This window comes from Rhinolophus sinicus, linkage group LG15 (assembly GCF_036562045.2).
Source record: "Rhinolophus sinicus isolate RSC01 linkage group LG15, ASM3656204v1, whole genome shotgun sequence".
NCBI lineage: Eukaryota > Metazoa > Chordata > Mammalia > Chiroptera > Rhinolophidae > Rhinolophus > Rhinolophus sinicus.
Genome location: NC_133764.1, coordinates 2517121 through 2539756, shown reverse-complemented (window position 1 = coordinate 2539756; position 22636 = coordinate 2517121). Strand labels below are relative to the sequence as shown.

The following is a 22636-nucleotide window of genomic DNA, read 5'->3' as shown; positions in this document are numbered from 1 at the left end:
AAGAAATACAAGTCGAGGGACAGCTGTTTTGCTCAGTGGTTAGAGCACAGTGCTCATAACACCAAGATCACCGGTTTGATTCCTACATGGGCCAGTGAGTTGTGCCCTCCACAACTAGATTGAAAACAACGACTTGACATGGAGCTGATGGGTCCTGGAAAAACACACTGTTACCCAATATTCCCCAATAAAAATTTTAAAAAAATACACGTCAAACCTTTGCACAAACAGCACTGTGATAAAATAAACAAATAAAAGGAGGGGAGCCGCGACCATGACAACATTCATGAGCTGCTTCACAAGAATATCCTGACACTTACGGGAAGAGTAGGAATGAAAATCATTACATAAATCTGGGCTTTCCTGCAATAAACAACAAAATAGCCTTCAATTAATATTAAAACAATTGCTCATCATACTGTCTTTAAATTGAATCCATATTCTCTAAAAATTAAAATTAAAAATAATTTATATGGGGAAAATTTTAAACAAATTTTAAGTGATTGGTTTTCTTCAACTTAAGTCAATATTACATGAGGCCTGCTAAACGTCTGATTTCAAAGAGGAAGTCTGACTTTACATTTTTCAGCTTGTTCTTAGCAGAAAAGGTGGAATGAACACAGCAAAATGAACTAAAAGTTGGTCAAAATTCAGAAAATTTTGGAAGGGTCAGGACTGTAGCTGTAACTCATAGTGAAGCAAGACCAACAGTCTTCTAGGAAAGAGAGATGCCTCCTTGTAATCCTTGTATCCTAATGACAATACCAGAGAACATGCTGGAATTGTAGCTTAAAAAAATCCAAGTCTAGAAACAAAAGAGAGGGCAACTGTGTTGCTATTCTACTTCTGTCAAAAATATTCTGTGCATTGGCAAACCACTAAAATGGAGGAACTCCATGGAAGGCAGACTGGGGCCAAAAGTATTATATTCTCATCCTGTGTCTTGTCATTCTGGGCAGGACATCAGGTAGTCCCTGCCAGACAGGATTCTGTGGTCCACAGTCAGTTTCAATTTTCCATATGGTTCAAATCCAGGTAACTTGCCAAAATTCAGGTCAACACAGGTAAGATGACCAGTCACTTACTCTGAACCTGGGACGATGACATGAGAGACGATGCTGACCTGGAGACTTCAGGGTCTTGTTTTAAGAGCAGGAAGATATGCTCAGTAATGATGAAGATGGCCCAGCAAGGGAAGCAGCACAGCATCAAGACGAGGACTCCTCTCCAAAGAATGATCCCCACGCATTTCAGGTTCTTGCCTCCAAAGGACTTGAGAAAACAAATACAATGATAAGGAATGCCACCATGTAATGGACAGGCCAAGGTCTGGACCACCTACACTACAAACAGCCCCCCAAGGGAAAGTGCTCTGCCCATCACCACTGCCACCAGGTAGCCCTGTCTGCTGCCATCTGTTCCCCAGCCAGTGTCTGAGTCATGGACAGCCAGTGAGCCAGTTGGCACCAGTGGCATTTCAAACATGCCCTGGGATAACGAATCCCTTGCTCCTGGAACACGGACAGTTAGACAGGAAGGGCGCTGAGAGGAGAACCCAGAGCTTAAAAAGGTGCGGGAACAGGTGGCTGGATGCCTCAGTTGGTTAGAGCGCGAGTTCTCAACAACAAGGTTGCTGGTTCAATTCCCACATGGGATGGTGGGCTGCTCCCCCTGCAACTAAAGATTGAAAACAGTGACTGAACTTGGAGCTGAGCTGCACCCTCCACAACTAGATTGAAGGACAGTGACTTGGAGCTTCTGGGCTCTGGAGAAACACACTGTTTTGCAACATTCCCCAATAGAAAAAAGAAAAAAAAAAGACAATTCTATTTTTTTAAAAAAAAGGAAAAAAAGGTGTGAGAAGACAGGGCCCATATTAGAGCCATCCAGATTCATTCAGCAAATGTTTCTTGACTCCCTACTGTGTGCCAGACATTTTCAAGGCCCTGGGAATTCACTGAGCAGTGAACAAAGCAGCAGGAGTCGCTGCTCTCATGGAACTGTCTTTCTAGGGGGAAAGGGAGACAGACAATAAACAAGAAAAACAACCAAGACCTATCTAGAGTAAGTAAGTGCTGTGGAGAAAAAATAAATCTGGGAAGAGGGACAACGTGTTGAAGGAAGAATGCAATTTTTAAACTGGTGATGGGAGGCCTCACTGAGAAGGTGATAGCGGGCAAAGACCTGTGGGAGCTGGAAGAATGAACCAGGACATTTGGGAGAGGCATAGCAGGGCCTCCAGCACAGCTGGAACCAGAGTGGGCAACAGGTCCAGTGGCCTTCAGTGAGACGGGGTCACTAGAGAATTCTAAGCGGAGGAATGACATAGTCTGACCAAAGTTTAAGAGTGACGAGGGGACAGGAGCCATGAGTAAGCAGCAGCTGAGAAGCAAAAGCACAGCAGAGAGTGGGCAATGAGAGGATGGGGCTGGCACCAGAGAGAAACAGATCCTGACAGGGGTGAAGGGGCCAGGCCCCACAATGGCCTTGGCCCAAGCTAGGCTTCAATTATATTTTCCAGGCTCCTTTTTCTTTAAATAACCTGAACAATTGTCTCTTTCTTACCACCAAATAAGTCTAACTTAAAGCACATTAAAAGAAACAATGGAAACAAATGAATAATAAAATAATGGAAATATAAATGACATATTATAGAATATTATGCAAATATTAAAAGGGAATGTGTATACCTATTTCATTCAATGTGTTTTTCAAAACACACTGTTTAATGGGAGGAAACGTAACAAAACCATATGTAGATTTCAGAATTGCATGGGTGTATAAATGTACATAGATTGAAGTATTTGTAGGATATTCGCCAAAAAGTTAATAGAGGTAACTTTAGAGGGGGAGGGACTAAATTTTAGCAATATTTTCACTTTTTTCAAATACTTTTCTAGATAAAATTTCTGTATACATTTAACCTATATAATCTTTTTAAAAAGAATTAAAGTTTGGGAAGTAATGTGCTATTATGGAAATATAATTAATAATACAGAAAGATGTCCATTATACATTGATAGGTAGGGAAAGAAGTTAAATATACAGTCTTTTTTGTTTATAAAAACTATTATATGAATAAAAATGACTGAAATGGTGCTAAAAAAGGTACAAAAAAACTATTAAAAATATTCATAGTCTACACCATGCCAACCTAGAGCTAACTTTGGCCTAAGTTACATGAAGTCCTTTAGAGCCATGTTCAGCTTAGCCTGTAAAAACTATCTCAGGATGCCCTCAGGTACAAACTGCTGAGGAGCTGAGTGCAACAGCTCAGGAGACACCACATGCTCAGTGCTGCATTTTCCCTGGCACATAACCCTATTCTCTCTTTCCCAGGCTTTGGGTTTGAAGGCAGAGTCATCCATCATATATCCACCCACCCACTCATCCATCCATCCATCCATCCATCCATCCATCCATCCATCCATCCATCCACCATCCATCTCTCTTCCTCTCTTCCTCTCTTCCTCTCTCTCTCTCTCTCTCTCTCTCTCTCTCTCTCTCATTTAACAAATTTCCAGGGTACCCACTATATAGCAAGCACAATGCTGAACCACAGGGATTCAAAGACTGAAAGGGTTCTAACCATCATCCCTAAGGAGCTCAGTGTCTAGTAGGGAAACCACTATGATTATAAATTGGGTGGATGAGATGGGAAACAGAGCCAGGAGTAAAAGGCCTCGACAGAATCTGTCTCTCCTCTGATTATTCTAGCACACCAACTTAGAGCTCCCAATCCCGTGGCAGGCAATCAGGATGGAGAGAAACAATGTGGAGATAGGATGAAGAAGAATTCTGGCTTGAGTAGAGGGTAGTGTATTTGGAAACAGTTCAGAGTGGGAAAAACTGATGAGCTTAGTTTTGGTCAAGCTGAGTTTGAGATGTCCGGGACATAACCGACATTTGAATCTGACCCTCAGGAGGCAGATGTGGGCTTTCAACATCGGGGTGGGGGGGGAGACAGAAGCTAGGGAACAGGTGTCCCTTGGTAGAAGGTGAGGCCAAGGGGCCTCTGAGGAGTAGGGGTTATCTCAGGGGCAGAAGAACATACACCAGAGTGAGGATGAGCAGCCAGAGCAGTTGTGAGAACACTGGGAGCACCGAGGGAGTGTTGGGAGAGCAGGGAGAGCCCAGTGCATTAAGCACTTCGAAGTGGTCACCTTGTGGCATACATAGGAAAGGAAATGCATCCGTGGGTGCTGAGTCAAGAGTGGGGTCGGGACAGGGAGCGCAAAGAACTAAAACCCCCAGGCTTTAGTCCTCCAGTAAGGAATGAGATGAGTTGTCTTGTTGCTGTTGTTGTTTTGTTTTGTTGGCTTTTTTTTAGCATAAACACATTTATTAATAACCAAAGGGACGATCTTAATTAACCACTTGGAAATAATTGCATGTAAAATCTTTGTGATAAAGATAACTGAATACAGTGATGAAAAAAAAGCATGGAGAGATTTGCTCATTGAACTGAGCCTGTTTACTTGCGCAGCTAATTCCTGTCCAGAAGGATGATGGAATTTTTACTCTACTTTTTCATAGACCGGAGTACAGTTGACATTGTTCATGACGCATTCCACCACTAGTTTCCCATTTTCCACTTTTCTTGTTATTGTGCTTTCCTTGCCATCCCATTCCTGATGTTGCACCAATGCGCTGTTGACAAAAATGCACACAGTCTGAGTTTTTCTGCCATCAGCTGTAGTTTCTTCAAACTTCTCTCCCAGGTTACATGAAAACTGCTGTTGTTTTCAACGTGCTCTCAGTTTTTACAGGTGAGGTGTTTGCCGTCAGGGGTGATGACACAGTCTGGTTTGGCCATGGCACCCATTTTCGCACAGCCATCCCTACTCCTAATTCCTTCATGTACTCATCAAAGCCTCTGCTCTCCACTAAGCGCCATCTTCCTACCAGCTGCTGAATGGAGGCCATGGTGGGCGTGGGTGGCGTGCGGGGCGAGAGGAGCAGAGTGCAGCGTGGGGAGCTTGGCTCAACGAGATGAGTTTTGTGTCATCCTCTCACCCAGTCCTCACCCAGAGCCCTCGACAACCCAGGGCACAGATGGCAACCCACAGGTAAGGGTCAGAGCCGGTTTTGCAACAGAATGGAGGGAGGGGATCTGAAGACCCTCGTTTTCATCCTGGGTCTCACATTTAGCAGCTATGTCACGCCCAGGTGAGCTAACTTCTTGCCTGACCAAGACCACAAACTCTAGGCCCCAGGGGTCAGTGACAGACTACATACAGAGCCCCCAGGGAGGCGCCCATGCCAAGACACCTGCTCTGACTTTCACCCCAGGGAAGTGTCAGAGCTAAAGCTTAAGAGACTCCTTGGCCTTCCAGAAAAAGAAAAAGATGACACATGTCAATTTCTGAGAAGTTATGTATTTTTAAAAATGTCATATGAGCCATTTGGGGTGGGGGACTGGTAAACAGACTGACTTTGCTTGGCTTGGGATGCTTTTCTTCCTCTGTGGCTTAAAGTCCATCTACAGTCAAGTCAGTAGACAGAAACTGCTTTGATTAAAGTCAACAAGATTTTACCAAGCTGAACTCTGATGTCATACTTTCCCCTTACAATGGTTGACTGTATAATAAAAGATGATACAACAATTGCTACTATGTATGTCAGAAAAATAAAATGTGCCAAAAGTTGGGTTATTCCAATATCTTTCCTTCGCACCTCCAGAGCATTTTGCTGGCATTTCTGGTAACATTTCTCCCTCTGCCTCGGTTTAGGGCTGTTTTAGAGTTTATTCCCCTGGGGGTGGGGGTGGGGGGGATGAACTCCTTACCGCACTAATTTGCTGCTGGTTGGATGAGCCTCCCTATCCAGAGGGTTGCTGCCAGGCCAGGGGAAGAGAAGGTAGTGTGAGAAACCTCTAGAAAGCTAGGGTGTCCAGTGGGGAGGGAATGAAGAGGGGGTGTGCGGTCTCCCTAACAAAGAGCTGGAAGGAGGGGCATTGCTGGGGCCCAATCGAGAGGGCCATGTTCAGTGCAAGCCTTTATCTTCTCCTTGGAAAATGACCCTCCACTTACAGACTCACAAAGCATGAAGCACTGAGGGCAGAGATGCCGTGAGGTGGACTTGGCCAAAGTCTGCCCTTGGTTGTTTTTACTCATTGCAGCTAACTTTTCTGATATTGTCCATTATCTGTTCTTTCAGGGCAAAGGCCATGCCTAGTTTTTGTATCCATCCCAGCACCCTGCGTACTTAATATATACTCAGACTTACTGAGTTAACGGTGTGGACCTAGGCCTGGGAAGATTAAATCCAACTATAGTTACTACTTAATCTACAGCAGCTACTGAGACGTTGTACTCGGACTCTCCCTCTCAGAGGAATTTACCAATGGTTGTTTGGACTCCCACAGCTCCAAAGATTTCCCCAATTATTTTTGAAGGCCAGGGAGAAGGGAGCATTCATAAAATCTCTTTTTGAGATGCGCCCACACAAAACTACCTGGATATATATACCATGTCTGCCACCAAAACCCCGTTTCTTTTTAAAGACAAGAACAGGAGATAAATAGGGCCTGCCAGGACCCCAGTCTCCCCATTCCTAGCTGCCTCTTTTCATTTCTGCGGCCTTTCAACTTTATAACCCCTTCTTTTTTCTATCAAAATAGGAAAGGGCCTGACTTTTTCCTTCAGTTAGCTTTTCAAACACTTTATTTCTCTCCATGGGATGCCTACCACAACAGAAAAATGAAATGCAATTCCCAGTGGAGCCTTAGCCTTCAGCTTCATCCCTCTTAGCCTCTGCCAATCCGTGTCAGTCCAAAAGGATATTATGACAGGACCTTAACAGGAAGCATGCTAAGTGATGCCGTCAGTCTCCTTTCTTCTGAATAATGTCTCTCCCCTTTTCATTTATTAAGCATCTCCAGTGCCATGAGTGCATGAAATTTGACCCCAAATGAATATTAACAAATGCTGTTTCCCATTGAATAATAATCTAAGGCACAAGAAAAGATATATTGTAACATATATTTTAAATAGTTCAGACAGTAACAATCCTTACACATTTTGTGTCTAAAAAACAGGAAGCAGAGTATCAAAGCCATGGATGGATGCAGTCAGTACACAGTGGTCCTTGGTTGAGACAGTGGTGGATGAATTATTACTCTAATGTAATCTTTAAAACATTATCTTGGACTACAACATAGTATTTACCTTAGTTCCTTTTCCTCATTAGAAAATATATCTTTGAACTCTCAGTTCTTGAAGTCCATGGGCACAGTTGAATTACCTTAACAAAACAAAATCCCGCCTTTGGGCCTATGGATTATTTGTGAGCTCAAAAATATCACTTGACCTGACTCTCTTGCCACATCACTGAATTCTGACATATACTCTCACTAAAATACCCACTAGCAAGATTGAAATGACCCCCAAGAGCAGGAAACCTCGCCGCAGCACCAACTGTCTCCCCGTCAACTTTGTCATGTCCTTTGGATGAACCCGAAGACCTTCTTGGTGCATCTGCTGATCCAACTGGGCCTTGTCTTTTTTTGCAACATTTCTGGTTAAAATTTCTCCATGGTTTTCAGGACCCACTGAGGGGAGAAAAAAACTTAGTTAACAACTTAAAAGGATTTTGTTTTTCCATCAGTATAAAAGATGTATAAATGTGATATGTATATGTGCTGATATGTCTACTAGCTGAGAGAAAGTTTATTCAGAAGCAGTTGCTACACTAGATAAATAAAAGAAATTCTATCTCAGAGTGCCTCTCCATTCACTCACTCACACTGACTGGATCGTACTGTTGTAGGACCCTCCAGGGAGCTCTGCCTCATCACAACAACTAGAGAAGTGCGGTAGCTATCTAAGTTAAGATTCATCAGGGAAATTTTCAAGGGCCAACGCCCATATAATCATTTCAGAAAGAGAATAAGGCCAATGGAGGAGAAAAATAACCTAAGAAATACTTCAAGGTCATTCACAGAACTGAAGAGAGATGGAAATCTTCATGCCATAAGGTCTACTAAGTATCCAGCAGGATAGTGACTCAGACCTAGATTTGGTCTCAGAATACTTCAGAATAGTAAGGATAAGGAAAATATTCTAAAAGCTTCCAAGGAGAAAAATATAGGCAGATAACCTAATGGGGCAAGAGTAAGATTGGCATTAACTTCTTAATAAGCATAAGTGGATACTAGGAATGTTACAGTGCCCTCGTCCTGAGAGAAAATCATTTTGAATAAAATAATAACTGCTCACACTTACACAATGCTTACTTTGAGTCAGGCACTGCTCTCAGCACTTCACATGTGTTAGCTCACTTAACTCTCACAACAACATATGAGGTAAGTACTATTATCCCAGCTTTACAAACGGTAGATGGTAGAAAACTTGGACTAACCCCTTCTCTGCAGATAATTATGAAAGCTGGATTAAAAAAATGAAAAATATCATCTTGAAGGTGTCAGAGGGTTAACAGTGTAATGAAAAGTCACCAGGGCAAGCTGGAAACCCAGAGGAGTGTGCCAGGCTTTGGGGCCACTTTTGACCTGAGATTCTCCATCTTGGCCAAGCAGTGCTTTGGAGAGCTCAGGACCTACCAAAGTAAACCCCTCTGTACTTCAGGTTGAAACACTGAAGGGCTGCATCCAAGAATTAAGGATGAACCAGAAGTAAACCAGCCCTTACACTGGTCACCTTGGGGTCAGCCAGATAGTCCAGAAGCCTCCATTTCTGAAATTACTCTGGACTGCTGGTAACCCTAAGTGTTCAACAGAAGCAAAGGAAAATCCTCTCTGTAGACAGACAACATCATCTTAGGCTTCAAATTACTTTGACAAAAATTTTCAAGTACAAAGTCTGGAACACAATAAAAGATAACCAGGCACATGGGCGACAACATGAATGAGAACTGGCAGAAACAACAGAATTGACCACTGACTGTAATTCATCCAATGTATGAGTTCAAAAGGGTTTTAGTTATAAAGGGGCAGGAGAATTAGTGTAAGTGCACAACTAACTGCCTCGGGAACTGGGAACCTAGGGGATTACTAAATTGACAGAGGGAAAATGATTAACACATTTGCATGATGTTTACCAGAAGCAACAGTCAAAACAATAGTCTGTTTAAAGCTCACGTGTGTTTGCCTGGTAAACAGGGGAATCCCACTGAAACAAACATACAAATGTCAGTTTCCAAGATACAGTCAAAGCACAGGATCACCACACATCAGAGAAGTCTGTGGTCTGCTTGTATGAGCACATAAATTAACCAAGGAATTGGCTACTTGCAGCCTTTAATCATCTACAACAGCATGTTAATATATGCAATTAGAGCAACAAACTTCAAGTCCGTTTCCCTTAAATTGGGTGTTTCTTGACTCTATTGTTTGTTTCTGAAACATTATTGCCCTATTTAAATGGGAGCTCACAGCAGCAAATCTAGTTGTGTCCCACAAATGGCCTCTTCCGGACCACCTAGACAGTCCTGTTCCAAGAGTGGAGGCACTTATATCATACCTGGATAAAGTAGGTCCTGAGAGAGAGTTCCATCCTGGGGCATGTTTAGTTTCATATTGGCATGTACCTGGGCCTAGAAGATGAAATGCAAAGTAAATCCACAAGGCTTTACCATAGTATTGTTAACATATTTGACTTGACTTCCCAGTTTAGGAAAAGCCAAACCATTTTCTTTAACTGACATGTAATGTTGGAACTTCTCTAGTTCACAAGTATGGAATCATCCTTCGTAATGATTGATGTGGGGTTGGTGGGTGGGGGAAGTTTGGACAGAAAAGCACAAGATGAGGGGGAAGACTGGGACCAAGATCATTTAGAAGTATCCCTTCTTTTTCCTTCATCTCTTTTATCTATCACCTATTTTTCAGACCCCACATTGACCCTAGAAAGTTGGAGAGAAAGATGCACACAAATAACAGAATATTTTGGGATCATAAAAAATTATCAGGATAAATTTGACAGCAGTCCACCTTTCTCTCCAGCTCCAAATCTTGTCCTGAAATTGGCTTTCAGGCACAAGGGCGGTAGCCTAGCATGGGACAAAAGGGGAAAGGAACCCCTTATTTTTCTATTCAATGAATAAACAAAGGGGAATGGATAAAGCAAGGGTCATCTGGCCCTTCACATCTGAATCAAATGCAGTTAAAACATAACAACAAAAACGTAGTATTCCTGATAAAAAGAGAAAAGAACTTTCCAAAATGAGAGACAGAGAGAATGAGAGAGAGAGAGAGAGAGAGAGAGAGAGCACTAAAACTAATTCTGTTTATTTTCTAAGAGAGGAATGACTACTGGGACAGCAATGAGCATAGTTACCTGTTGACAGGCTTTTTCCCAATTTAGCCGAGCAATGAAGCCTAGAAAACACACAGCTTGACAGATCGTGCAGATGATTATCCCTGACCACAGACCTAGAAGTGGAAATATTTAATAGAGGTTATTTCAGTGGGAAACCAGCTGCCCTTGCATAGTATATTTCTCGTACCTCACTTCTGAGAATCTGCTTTCATGGCTGAGGTGGAGCCAGAGATCTCTATCCTGCTCTCTCCTTTGGTTTCCAGAAGGTTCTGGGAGTCCCAGTGCTCCCTGAGGCTACTTCTTGGGGTTTTGGATCTCAGAACAAATGTTCAGAATCATTCTACTTGGCTACTAAGTAAAGTGACAATTATAGGGAAATAAAATTTCCAGGACAAACAACCTCTTATTTCTAATAATACTATCAAACTACTGTGCCCTATTTTCCTCAAAAAAGTGGACTAACCTTTTAAATATGCAGCAGTCACCAGCCATCTAAAGTACTACAGCTGTCTCCCTGGGAGCTACCTGCAGAATCTTACTTGCTTCAAGTACAAACTTCGGGAACTCCCAGGGCAGGGTTATCTCAGAAAGATGATTACACAAAAGGAGAGGCTGAGCAGGAATGGAAGATGGGAAAAGCCTTGTAGATCTCAAAGCACCATACAAACTCTACCTAATAAACCCACACAAAAACAGAGGGAGACCCCAAGGGATGAGGGGTTTTTTTTGTTGTTGTTTTTTCTTTTTTTTGGTCAACAGTGAACTAATGACAAAATTAGAAATTTTAACAATAGCTGTGAGAGAATGAATATACAAACAGACAAAGGTCCACCCCTGCCTTCCTTTTGTGCTGTTCACATACACCACACCCATGACCAGTGGGGAGACCCACAAAACACACGGCTCAGAAGGTTGTACCAGGCAGGAGGTGGGGTTGCAGAACGGCGATGAAGGTGACATTGAGAGCACAGCTCTCAGGTCATCCCCTATGTATTGCCCTCGTGAATCCTGCCAATTGCATAGGCTAAGACAGTGGGTATTGCTCCAAGATGTGTGCAGCCACCACAATGCTCCCACAAATTCTGTAAGAATCACACCAATCACGTATATATACACATATGCTTTCTCTTTCAAATCCAGTGTTCCCAATCCAAACAAACTACAAGCTCACCCTATCCATCTTAAATGGAATATAAGCAGCTACCTTCAGCTGTAATTTGCAGTTATGAATTAGATTTCCAGGAATTTCACTATACAATATTTAAAAGATTTCTGTTTGACTCATCCTAAGAACCCTAAAGCAGGATAATTCTCAGAATCCCCTGGGCAGGGCCCAGGAATTTGTGTATTTGAAAAGCCTCCCAGGAAATTATGGTGGCCATTATAATTTGCTGGAGCTGCCCATGAGAACCTGTGGCACTCTGATGCTCCTTCGGGAGTCATCCTGCAAACCCTACCAGAGGTGACACAATATTCAAAACGAGTTAGTACTATACTTTTTCCTTAGTGGTGAGCGGCAGGATTGACTGTAGTCTTCTCACAGAGGTCTCACCTCCCCAGAGTCCCCAACACTATTTTTTTATTGAGATGTAAATGACATATAGCATTATAATCATTTCAGGCATACAACATAATGATTCAATATTTGTATATATAGTTGACCCTTGAACAACATAGGGGCTTAAGGCACAGACCACCGTGTAGTCAAAAATCTGCATATAATTTTGACACTCCCAAAACCTAACTACAGTTGTCCCTTTGTGTCCTTGGAAAATAGTATTTTCCATCTGCAGTTGGGAAACTGCTGTTGGGAATACGAAAATACTGTTTTTAATCCATGATTAGTTGAATCCATGGATGCGAAATCTGTGGCTATAAAGGGCCTGCAGTGGTTATTGAAAAAAAATCACATATAAGTGAACCTGTGCAGTTCACATCTGTTGTTCTAGGGTCCAATGTATTGTGAAATGATCACCAATAAATCTAGTTAAGGTTCATCACCACACATAGTTACAGCTGGTTTTCTTATGATGAAAACTTTTAAGATCTGCTCTCTTAGCAACTTTAAAATATACAATGTAGTATTATTAGCTACTTTAAATATACAATGTAGTATTATTGACTACCACGCTGTACATTGCATCCCATGACTTATTTATTTTATAACAGGAAGTTTGTCCCCCAGTATTTCTTTTAAGTGATTCTTAACTCCCTGTGCTTTGCACCTAGTAGGCATGCTTTATTAAACAAACTAATGGGCGTAGTACAGCACTTGGGACATAGGTGCATCTATATTTTTAAGTGGATTCCTTTAATATTTTTCTTAGCTATGCAATTGCCAAATTTAAAATATGAGTAATGCCAGAAACTCAGCTAAATAATTTTCTGCACCATGATGCAAACCCAGTGAACTTTGCATTGGCAACTCCATTCTTTGAACAGCTCATGTATTTTTCATTAAAATATTATTGAACTTAAGAAAAATGTGCAACATCATGGGACACATCGGACTGGAAGCTCACTCTAGGTATCAGATGACTTCTCATCACTTCTGAGCCTGCCTAGTACTGATGGATGAAAACAAACCAGGCTTAAGTCAGTCACTACTTCACCCAAAGATAATTTGTTCAAATTTTAATATAATAATTTATTAACTGCCAATGTATTCTAAATTATTATTTTACAAATCAAAGCTGGGCAGTCATTTCTTTCCTTACTTTTTGAAAAATTAGCTCTGGTAATTTCAGATCCTGTGGATTAAGTTCTTTCCTCCAAATGTAGTAAGATGATAAAAGGGTCCCATCCACCCCTGCCTTCCTTCTGTGCTGTTCACACATCATACCCATGGCCTTGTGGGGAGACCCACAAGACACAGGGCTCAACAGGTTGTACCAGGTGGGAGGTGGAGGTTGCAGAATGGCGATGAAGGTGACATTGAGAGCACAGCTCTAGGGTCATCCCATATGCATTGCCCTCCGTGAATTCTGCCAACTGCATGGGCTAAGACAATGGGCACTACAGACAAGTTCTGTAAGAATCACACAAAGGCTGTCCTACATCTTCCCCTGTCTCAACCCCAAACACTCCAGTATGGCCAGTTTATGATGGCCTCAGTCAGTCCTGCAGACTCACTCTCAGGGTCTCACCATACAAGGGCTGTCACCAAAGGACAGAGGTACGTTTCTGAACGTTTTCTCAGCATTCCCTGCTGTTCCCAACTTTGAAGAAGTGAGCATTCAACGACATAGGACAAGGAGATAAACAGCAATGTCACGTTGCTCCACTCAAGTATGTCAGTGTGGAAGGTGGCCCACCTGGGCCAGAGGGGCATGAAAATGCAGCCCTGAGTCCCTGGCTACCTCTTGCCCCCTCTTGCTCTCTCTGACAGGGCACAGAGTAATGTGGGAGACCTCCGAAGTCCCACAGCCCTTGATAAAAGCCTATGCGCTCTGACAGTGATTTCTGGGGCCTGCAAATAAATCATTTCTACCTGCCCACAGTTAAAGCTTACCAATCACTCCCAGTCTGGTTGCAAACATCAGCGAAATCCCTATGGGGAGACCAATCACATAGTACCCAATGGCGTTGAAAATGGCTCCAACTTTCTGATTTCCACTTCCCCTCAGAATGCCACCACTTGTACACTGTAGACAGATAACATTCATCAGTGTGAACGGTGCTGATGCTTCTGAAAGACTCCAAATCCCTCACCTGTCCCTTTCCAGGGGACTCTGACTTCAAATTTGTGATCAGTCGCCAGTGTTCTTGTAAAACAAGTATGAAAATACTCAGTATTACCTACCTACCCCCCACCCGCCCCTCTCCTCCATTTAAATTTACCATCATCAGAAGAAACACATAGATCATAAAAGTGCTTAAGGGAATACTGCATAATACTTACAGCAAGACCTTCAAAGAGGTGGGAAACAGCATAAATCGGAACCACTTGAGCCACAAGAGCGATGATTTCTCTGTTAGGAAAATAAGGCACATGCTGATCAGGAGGAGACAAACATTTGGAAAAGTGAACTCTGCAGTTCCCCAGTGATGGCATTTGGCTTCTGTGTGTAACTAAAGAGGCTCATGCCTTCTAGCCAACATCCCATTCAGGGACAACCCGACTGTTTTGGGCCTGTAGAGGAAACCAACTCTACATTGTATCTCATGACTTTTAGAAAAAAAAAATATATAGTCCATTTGGTCAATGTAGACAGCTAAATCAAATGATTTGGTTCTCCTCTCCCCCCGCCCCACAAAAAACAAATACAATTTCGATTATAGTGCCATCCTTCTTTTAACATGATTCTACACGTGTCTCATTGTGTGTCCGAATGAAGCACAAGAAAATAAGAGTGATGGTTCTCCCTATGGAACCAAGGTTGGCAAGTTCTAAAGGCCATAGATATAGTTTACAGAATTTTCCTTGTTTCCTAGAAATGGGCCCTAACCTCTAAAGCTGGAGACTTGGATTTTAATGCCTACACTGTAAGGGAGACTATAAAAATGATGTCATTGACCAGGGGAGGCAAAAAATTCATAATACCCTTGAGTGATTAACAGATAAACCTAGAGCATTGTCTGGCAATAAATATCTGTTCAATGAATTAATAAGAAATCCAACACTGAACAAGATGATTACTCCCCCTCCAAAATAAAGGACAGAAATACAGTTCTTTTATTCAAAATTAATTTTATTTTTTTGAGTAGGTAACATGCAAATGTTTAAAAGAAGTCAAACAATACGAAAAGGAAATTGAGAAAAATCTTTCTTCCACTCCTTTCCCAGTCCTCCCATTATGACCACCAAGCCAACCAGGTAACAATTTTTATCATTGTCTGTATTTGTGCAGTGTTTATGAAAATATAAGAAAATACAGATATATATTCTTATTTTCTCCTTTTAGACTGTATTATTTCATGATAGCATTCTCTACATGATAATCTGCATTTTTATTTTTCCACCTAATATATTACATTCACTTTTATACTCCATCAAACCATATTATTTTTAATGTGCTGCTGAATTCTGTCCACTAATATTTTTTTATTTTAAAATTGATATTAATAAGTGACATTGGTCTGTGACTTTTTTTATTGTGCAAACTTTGTCAGAGTTTAGTACCAATGTAATATTTGCTTCATAAACAGAATGTGGAAATTTTCCTTTTTCTGCTTTAAAGGTAAGATTTTTATAAAGTCTTCCTAAAGAACTTTATAAAAATTCCTCTGGGATTGGTGCTTTTTGAAATTTTTAAATAGTTTTCTTTCTTATTTCATCTAAGGAAATCAGTCTTTTTAGATCTTCTGTGCTTTCCAGGGTAAATTCTGATAAATTGTTTTCCTAGAAAATTATTTATTCCTTCCAGATTTTAAAATTTACTTGCAAAAGTTGTGCAAAATAGTCTCTTATGCTTTAAAAAAATTATTGTTTTTTAGTAATTTCCCCCTTTTTTACTTTGCTTAGAGGTGTTCTCTCCCTTTTTTCTCTTTGACTAGGTTAGGTATATATGTCATTGTTAGAATCTATGTCATTGATTTCGCCAATTTCAGTTAATCCTGGCCAGTTTACAAATAATTTGATTTTGAAAGCTTTCTATGTATCCTAATTTCATCAAAGGTATAGTCTGTGAACCTTTTGATTTTATTCGTGTTCCTGCTCTGCGTGGTTTCCGGAAGTGGACAGATCCAGAAGCAAATGTTTACCATATTCCTACTGAAACCATCAGTGTGGGATACACTTCTGATAAAGTGAATTCTGATTCCCTTTGAAGAAAATAAGAACAATTTCTGGTTGCCTTCCTACTCCTTCTGAAGTGAGGGACAGTTAAACAGTATTTCCCCACTGCAAAATGGCTGAGGCTGAAAGATGACAACCTAATGTCAGAAGTCAAAAGACAGATACAGGAAGAATGGACTGTGAAAGTTAGTTCTGTCCACTCCACCTGCTTTTTGAATCCATGGAAGTCAATTTACATTTGTAACTGTTGATGAAATAATCCCAGATAAGAGGTGTCTCCACAATGTATCTACATAGGCAGAATGCACAAGCTAGCTTCACTGATAAAAGCAACAAAATCAACCAAACAGAATCTGCACAGTTAAAGGGATTAATCTTGCTTAAGATGTCTTTTTCAGTAATTAATCTGATAATGTGATTTTTAAAGACAGCTCATTGGTGAGATTTTAACTTTAATTCAGTTTGACAAATATATTATGCAAATACTACAAACCAGGTACTCTGGCAGATTCTGAGATGCCAAGATGATTCTTGCCATTGGAACAAAATACATATATATAACGGAAAATGGTATCAATGGTACCAAAAAGGAAGTTTCCTTCTTTAAAATACATGAGTATCCTGACCACCAGAAGCATGTATCCCCACCAATGCCCATTAAATTGGCACTTTAGATTATAAATTAGTTCCTATACCTAATCAGTTCTTCCCAGGTAACATCAGTGAGTTTCTGACATTGCAAATTATTCAGGAACCCTCTAAGATGCAACAACCCCAGGATGCCCAAGGTGAAAGCATCTGTTCAACCATTTCTTTACCACAGATTCCACATTTCAAGGAAATCTCAGCACTCACCGATCGGTAGTGAAAATGTACCCCACAAGATCCTTACAGCTTAACAGCAGGACACAAAAGGTTACAGCACAGAGCTCTGAGGGTAAAATGACAAAGAAAGAGCACAGTGAAAAAGGAGGTCTGTGAGGAACAGGGAGCCGGGTTTTCTGGACACAGACTGCTTGGGTGAATATTTGACTAAAAGTCTAAGCACCTGTGACCAGCACGGAGACTACTGAGGACCTCTTGGCCTGCTCGATGTTTCCAGCACCCAGCGCATTCCCAATCCGGACACTGGCAGCCACGCTGAAGCCCGTAGGTATCTAAAAGGAAAAGGACACAGTGAGAGCATGGAACAGGGAAGCAGCCCTGCCTCTCGGCTCTATCCTGAGCCTCACCATGCACCTTCACAAGGGAAGAGAAACCAGGTAAATCATGCTTTTATCAGCCCATTGATAAAACTTGGTCCTAAAAGTTATGAGAAGACTAATTTGCAACATCCCCTTGTTTAGCTGGGAGCCCCCAGGCTAACAAAGAACCTGGAATCCCGGGCTGTGATCCTTGTCACACACCTGGCTTTTCTGCATACAGAGCTTCCAACCTGTGCCCCGGGAGGCTCTGCACAGTCACATTTGCCTTCTGGGTGTGGAAGGGTGGACTGACTGCCAGGAGTCCAGCTAGGTCTGTTCCGAAAGCCCATCAACGGATCAAGTTTAGAAGACAGAATCCTAAAATGGTGACTTTCCCCACCGCCACCCCCATCCCTCAAAAACGTTGGATAAATAGAACTTATGAAAACAGAAAGACACATACCAACCTGATAGCAATCCTACCCTTCTTGTGAGGGGATGGCTGGGGACAAAGCAGATACAGGAAAGCAGTATGGCACTGTGGTGAGGAACAGGAATTCTGAAGCCAGACTGCGTGGGTTCAAATCCTGACTCAGCCACCCATCAGCTGTGTGACACTGAGCGGGTTGCTTACCCTCTTCACACCTCAGTTATCTGTAAAATGGATCTCGTAATAGTAGTAGCTGCCTATTAGGGTTATTGTGGGGATTCAATGAGTCCATACATGCTAACTGCTTAGGATAGTGCCTCACTCGTAGTAATTGTTCAGTAAAGATCAGCCATTATTATTATCTAAAAATTTGCCACTTGAAAAATTAGTGTTAATTAAGGAAAAAGATTCATCACTCTTTTAACATGAATTTTGGCTTATCATCAGGATCGCTAAAAGACAGGCTATAGAAAATCTGATACACAGAATAAGGTGTATAAAAGAAATGGGAGGCTGAGTCCCTAGTGGGAGCAAACACAGGAGTTGCCCAACAAATTATTTATTAGTCACAAAAGGAAAGAGAGTCACTTGGTGGAGAAACCTGGCAGACAGTGCTTTAACCAAGCAATCAGTTAACATCACCAATAACGGAACAAATCCACATCATGTGCCTCCGGATATGATGGACAAGAATGACATAGTGTCACTTCTGTGGTATTCCTGCCAAAAATGTAGAGGTAGAATGTGTTCATGAGGCAGTATCAGCTACAAAAATTTGAGGGAAAGTCTGTATATAATAGTTTCTATTCTTCTAAAAGATCAAGGTCAAGAAAGACAAAGAAAGGCTGAGGATCTGTTCTAGATTAAAGGACATTAAAGAGACAGGACATCTTAATGCCAGTGAAAAAGAAGTTATAAAGGACATTATCAGAACAATGGGTGGTATTTGAATATGGACAGTAGCAATAGATGATAGATAGATAGATAGATAGATAGATAGATAGATAGATAGATAGATAGATGATAGATAGATAGGGCAAGCAAATGAGGTAAAATGTAAACAATTCATTAATATGAGTAAAGGGTAAAAATCTTTTGATTAGGGAGAAACATAAATATAAATCCATATAAGCCTGTTGGAAAGCATATGGCAATATATGCAAAAGATTTAAAACTGTAATTAAATTTCACTTTTAGGGATTTATCTTAATGAAATAATCAAACATGTATACAAAGATATTCATCCTAAGATGTTCATTGAAGTTTTATTAAAAATATTGAGGACGTCATAGGAATGGTGGCAGTGAGGTGGTCTTCTTGAGTTCTCCTCCGGAACTCACCACAAATTGAACATCTATAACCCATCAAAGGACTCTCTGCTCATGACACAGAACAGCTAAGAGACTGGTACGAGGATTACTTGAAGGTGGGCAAATTGGGCAAGCAGGGGAAGAGGGAAGGGAGCAGAGTGGAGACCAAGGCAGCATCTGAGACTGTGGAGACACAGGGGTTCCCAGGACATAACAGAGACCACAAGAACCAGGAGGTGGGCTCTTTCCCTGTGTCCTACAGCTGATCTCTCCTGCCCAGAGAGTAGCATATGCAGCATTTGAGGCAGTAACCTCAGCTGAGACCGCCAGCTGGGCCCTTGGTTGGACAAAGGATTTAAACACTATACCTGGGCCCCTCCCCCCACTCTCCCAATCCTACCCCCACCCTTCCAAAGACTCAAGCTGGCTCCTGAACTGAGGAGTAGTGTCAGATTACAGAGAAGCAGTAGCGCACAGGATCTGGGAAGACACAGCTTGCAGCTCTGACCCAGGGAAGAGGCTGGGAAGAGTGTGATACTGCTGGGCTGGGAGAGAGAAGACTCCTTCATTCCCAGCACCCACCTTTTCTAGCCTGCCTAGGGCAGGGCCATTACAACTGCGGAGACACTCCCAAGGGGCAGCTGTAGGCAGCTGATGTAGTTCTGGGCTTTCAGCAGCTCAGAAATCTCCCGCCCTACACACACACACACACACACACACACACACACACACACACAGAGAAAAAGTGCCCTAAGACTCAGGAGACCTCGGCACAGGGCTGGTTGTGTTACTCTCTGAGCATATGTGAAGGCAAACGCAGAAACTGCACTGACTTTGTAAAAACTACCATCCAGACCTCATAGCCCCACTCATCTAAAACTGCAATTCCAGGGTCACTCTGGGCACCAGGTGACCGGCTCTGCCTGCACAAGATGCAGAGGACTCTTTGTACAGCAGAGGACAGCCTGGAGATTACTTGACGGGCTTAAGCCAAGACTGGCACTGCTTTTTTGTTTTGTTTTGTTTTCGTATTTTTTATATTTTTGCCTGTGTTGAGTGTGGGTTATCGATTGTTTTTACATGTGAGTGTATTTGGTTTTTTCTTTGTTGTTGTTGTTGTTGTGCTTGGTGATTTGCTTTGTTCTGAAATTGCCAGGGCCCAGCTCAAGAGGCACAAGATTCAACACACCCAGAGGCCAACTCCAGACCAAACCAGAGTATTACCAGGTTTGACCTACAAGTGACACACCCAGAGGGAATTCTCTACAAGCACAAGAGGCCACAGGGGCCAAGCCTCATTTGAGCGGTCAATCCTCATGCAGCAGAACATCCACTGTGGGCAGAGCCAAGTCTCACAACTAGTCAGTCTAGGCGTCAATCCCAACTACTCACAAGCCAAAAGCAATTAAAGATCAACTTTAACAGGACAATATACACAACACAAGAGTCACCTTTGGAGCACACGCACAGGAAAAGAAGGAAGTGGTGCAAGTCAAATAGAAAGGACACATACTACATAAGATAACCCAGCAAAAGCCAAGAACCCTAGGGGATCTACCTAGCAATACATCGAAGCAAACACAGAGAGTCAGCCAGAATGGGGAAACAAAGAAACATGTCCCAAATAAAGAACAGAAGAAAACTCCAAAATTGGAACCAAATGAAATAGAGGTAACCAACCTATCAGAGACAGAGTTCAGAACACTGATGATAAGAATGTTTAAGGAGCTTAGTGATGACATAAAGAAGGATAGATAAATCATAATGAACAACCAGTTAGAATTAAAGAATACAATAACTGAAATAAAGAACACACTTGAAGGAATTACCAGCAGGCTAGATGAAGCAGAGGATTGAATCAGCAACTTAGAAGACAAGTTAGCAGAGATCACCCAAATGGAACAACAAAAAGAAAACAGAATAAAAAACAATGAAAATGGTTTAAGAGACCTCTGAGATAACATCAAGTGCAACAACATGCACATCATAGGAATAACAGAAGGTGAAGAGAGGAAGCAAGGGATCGAGAACATATTTGAAATAATAATGTCTGAAAACTTCCCTAACCTGGTGAAGGAAACTGACATACAAGCCCAGGAAGTGCAGAGAGTTCCAACCAGGATAAACCCAAACAGGTCCACACCAAGACACATTATAGTTAAAATGGCAAAGGTTAAAGACAAAGAGAGAATCCTAAAAGCAGCAAGAGAAAGACAGCAGGTTACATACAAGGGAACTCCCATAAGACTATCAAATGACTTTTCTACAGAAACATTGCAGGCCAGGAGGGAGTGGCAGGAGATACTCAAAGTGATGGAAAACAAAGGCCTACAACCTAGATTGCTTTATCCAGCAAGGCTATCATTTAAAATTGAAGGAGAGATAAAGAGCTTCCCAGAAAAGAATAAGCTAAAGGAATTTATTACCACCAAGCCAGCATTGCAGGAAATATTAAAAGGGCTTCTATAAACAGAAGAAAGATGAAAACAATCTAACTACAAATTAAAAAATGGCAATAACTATGTACCTATCAATAATCACTTTAAATATAAATGGATTAAATGCTCCAATCAAAAGACATAGGGTATGCCTGATCACTGCACTGTACACCTGAAGCTGAACAATAATGAATGCCAACTATAATTTCATATATACACACACACACACACACACATATATATATATACACACATATATATATATATATATACATACATACATATATATGTATATATATGTATGTATATACTTACAAGAAGTGGAGTACAGCATTAGGAATAGAGACAGCGGAAACATAATGGCTCTGTGCGATGTCAGAGGGATAGTGGATGGGGGGAGAGGGGTTCACACAGTGTGAGGGATATAAATGATAAACGTCTAAGTATTACTTTGTCTTGTGTACCTGAAACTAATAATAATTTTAAAAAGACATAGGGTGGCTGAATGGATAAGAAAACAAGACTGATGCTTATGCTGTCTGCAAGACACCCATCTCAGATCAAAAAATTTTAAGAAATTACTATGAGCAACTATATGCCAACAAATTAGACAATCGGGAAGAAATGACAATTTTCTAGAAGCATACAACCTTCCAAGGCTAAGTCAAGAAGAAACAGAAAATCTGAATAGACTGATCACCACCAGCGAAATTGAATCAGTAATCAACAAGCTCCCAACAAACTAAAGCCCTGGACCAGATGGCCTTACAGGTGAATTTTACAAAACATTCAAAAAAGAATTATCACCTATTCTCCTCAAGCTATTCCAAAAAACCCAGAAGGAGGGAAGGCTCCAAACACTTTTTATGAGGCCACTATTGCCCTGATCCCAAAATCAGACAAAGACACGACAGAAAAAGAAAACTACAGGCCGATATCCCTAAAGAACATAGATACAAAAATCCTCAACAAAATGTTAGCAAATAGAATTCAGCAATACATTAAAAAAATCACACACCATGATCAAGTAGGATTCATTCCTGGTATGCAAGATTGGTTCAACATTTGCAAATCAATTAATGTGATACACCATATTAACAAAATGAAAAATAAAAATCATATGATCATATCAATAGATGCAGAAAAAGCATTTGACAAAATCCAGCAGCCATTTATGATAAAAACTCTTAAAGTGGGAATAGAGGGACCATATCTCAACATAATAAAGGCCATATATGATAAACCCACAGCTAACATCAT

At 41.3% G+C, this 22636-nt stretch overlaps 1 protein-coding gene and 1 pseudogene across 2 annotated transcripts in view; both read right to left on the bottom strand.

Moving 5' to 3' along the window:
* Positions 1-3912: 3912 nt before the first annotated feature.
* Positions 3913-6830, bottom strand: LOC141568809 (fatty acid-binding protein 5 pseudogene; annotated as a pseudogene).
* Positions 6831-6969: 139 nt separating this feature from the next.
* Positions 6970-22636, bottom strand: part of SLC47A1 (solute carrier family 47 member 1) — a 52108-nt gene continuing 36441 nt past the window's right edge. For both annotated transcript variants that reach the window (XM_074319508.1, XM_019757426.2), the window contains 7 exons: positions 17063-17171; positions 16870-16945; positions 14179-14248; positions 13789-13921; positions 10296-10390; positions 9480-9552; positions 6970-7552 (listed from right to left, as the gene is read on the bottom strand). In XM_074319508.1, coding sequence (XP_074175609.1) covers positions 7329-7552; positions 9480-9552; positions 10296-10390; positions 13789-13921; positions 14179-14248; positions 16870-16945; positions 17063-17171 — 780 coding nt within the window. In that variant the 3' untranslated portion in view covers positions 6970-7328. The remainder of the gene's footprint in view (positions 7553-9479; positions 9553-10295; positions 10391-13788; positions 13922-14178; positions 14249-16869; positions 16946-17062; positions 17172-22636) is intronic.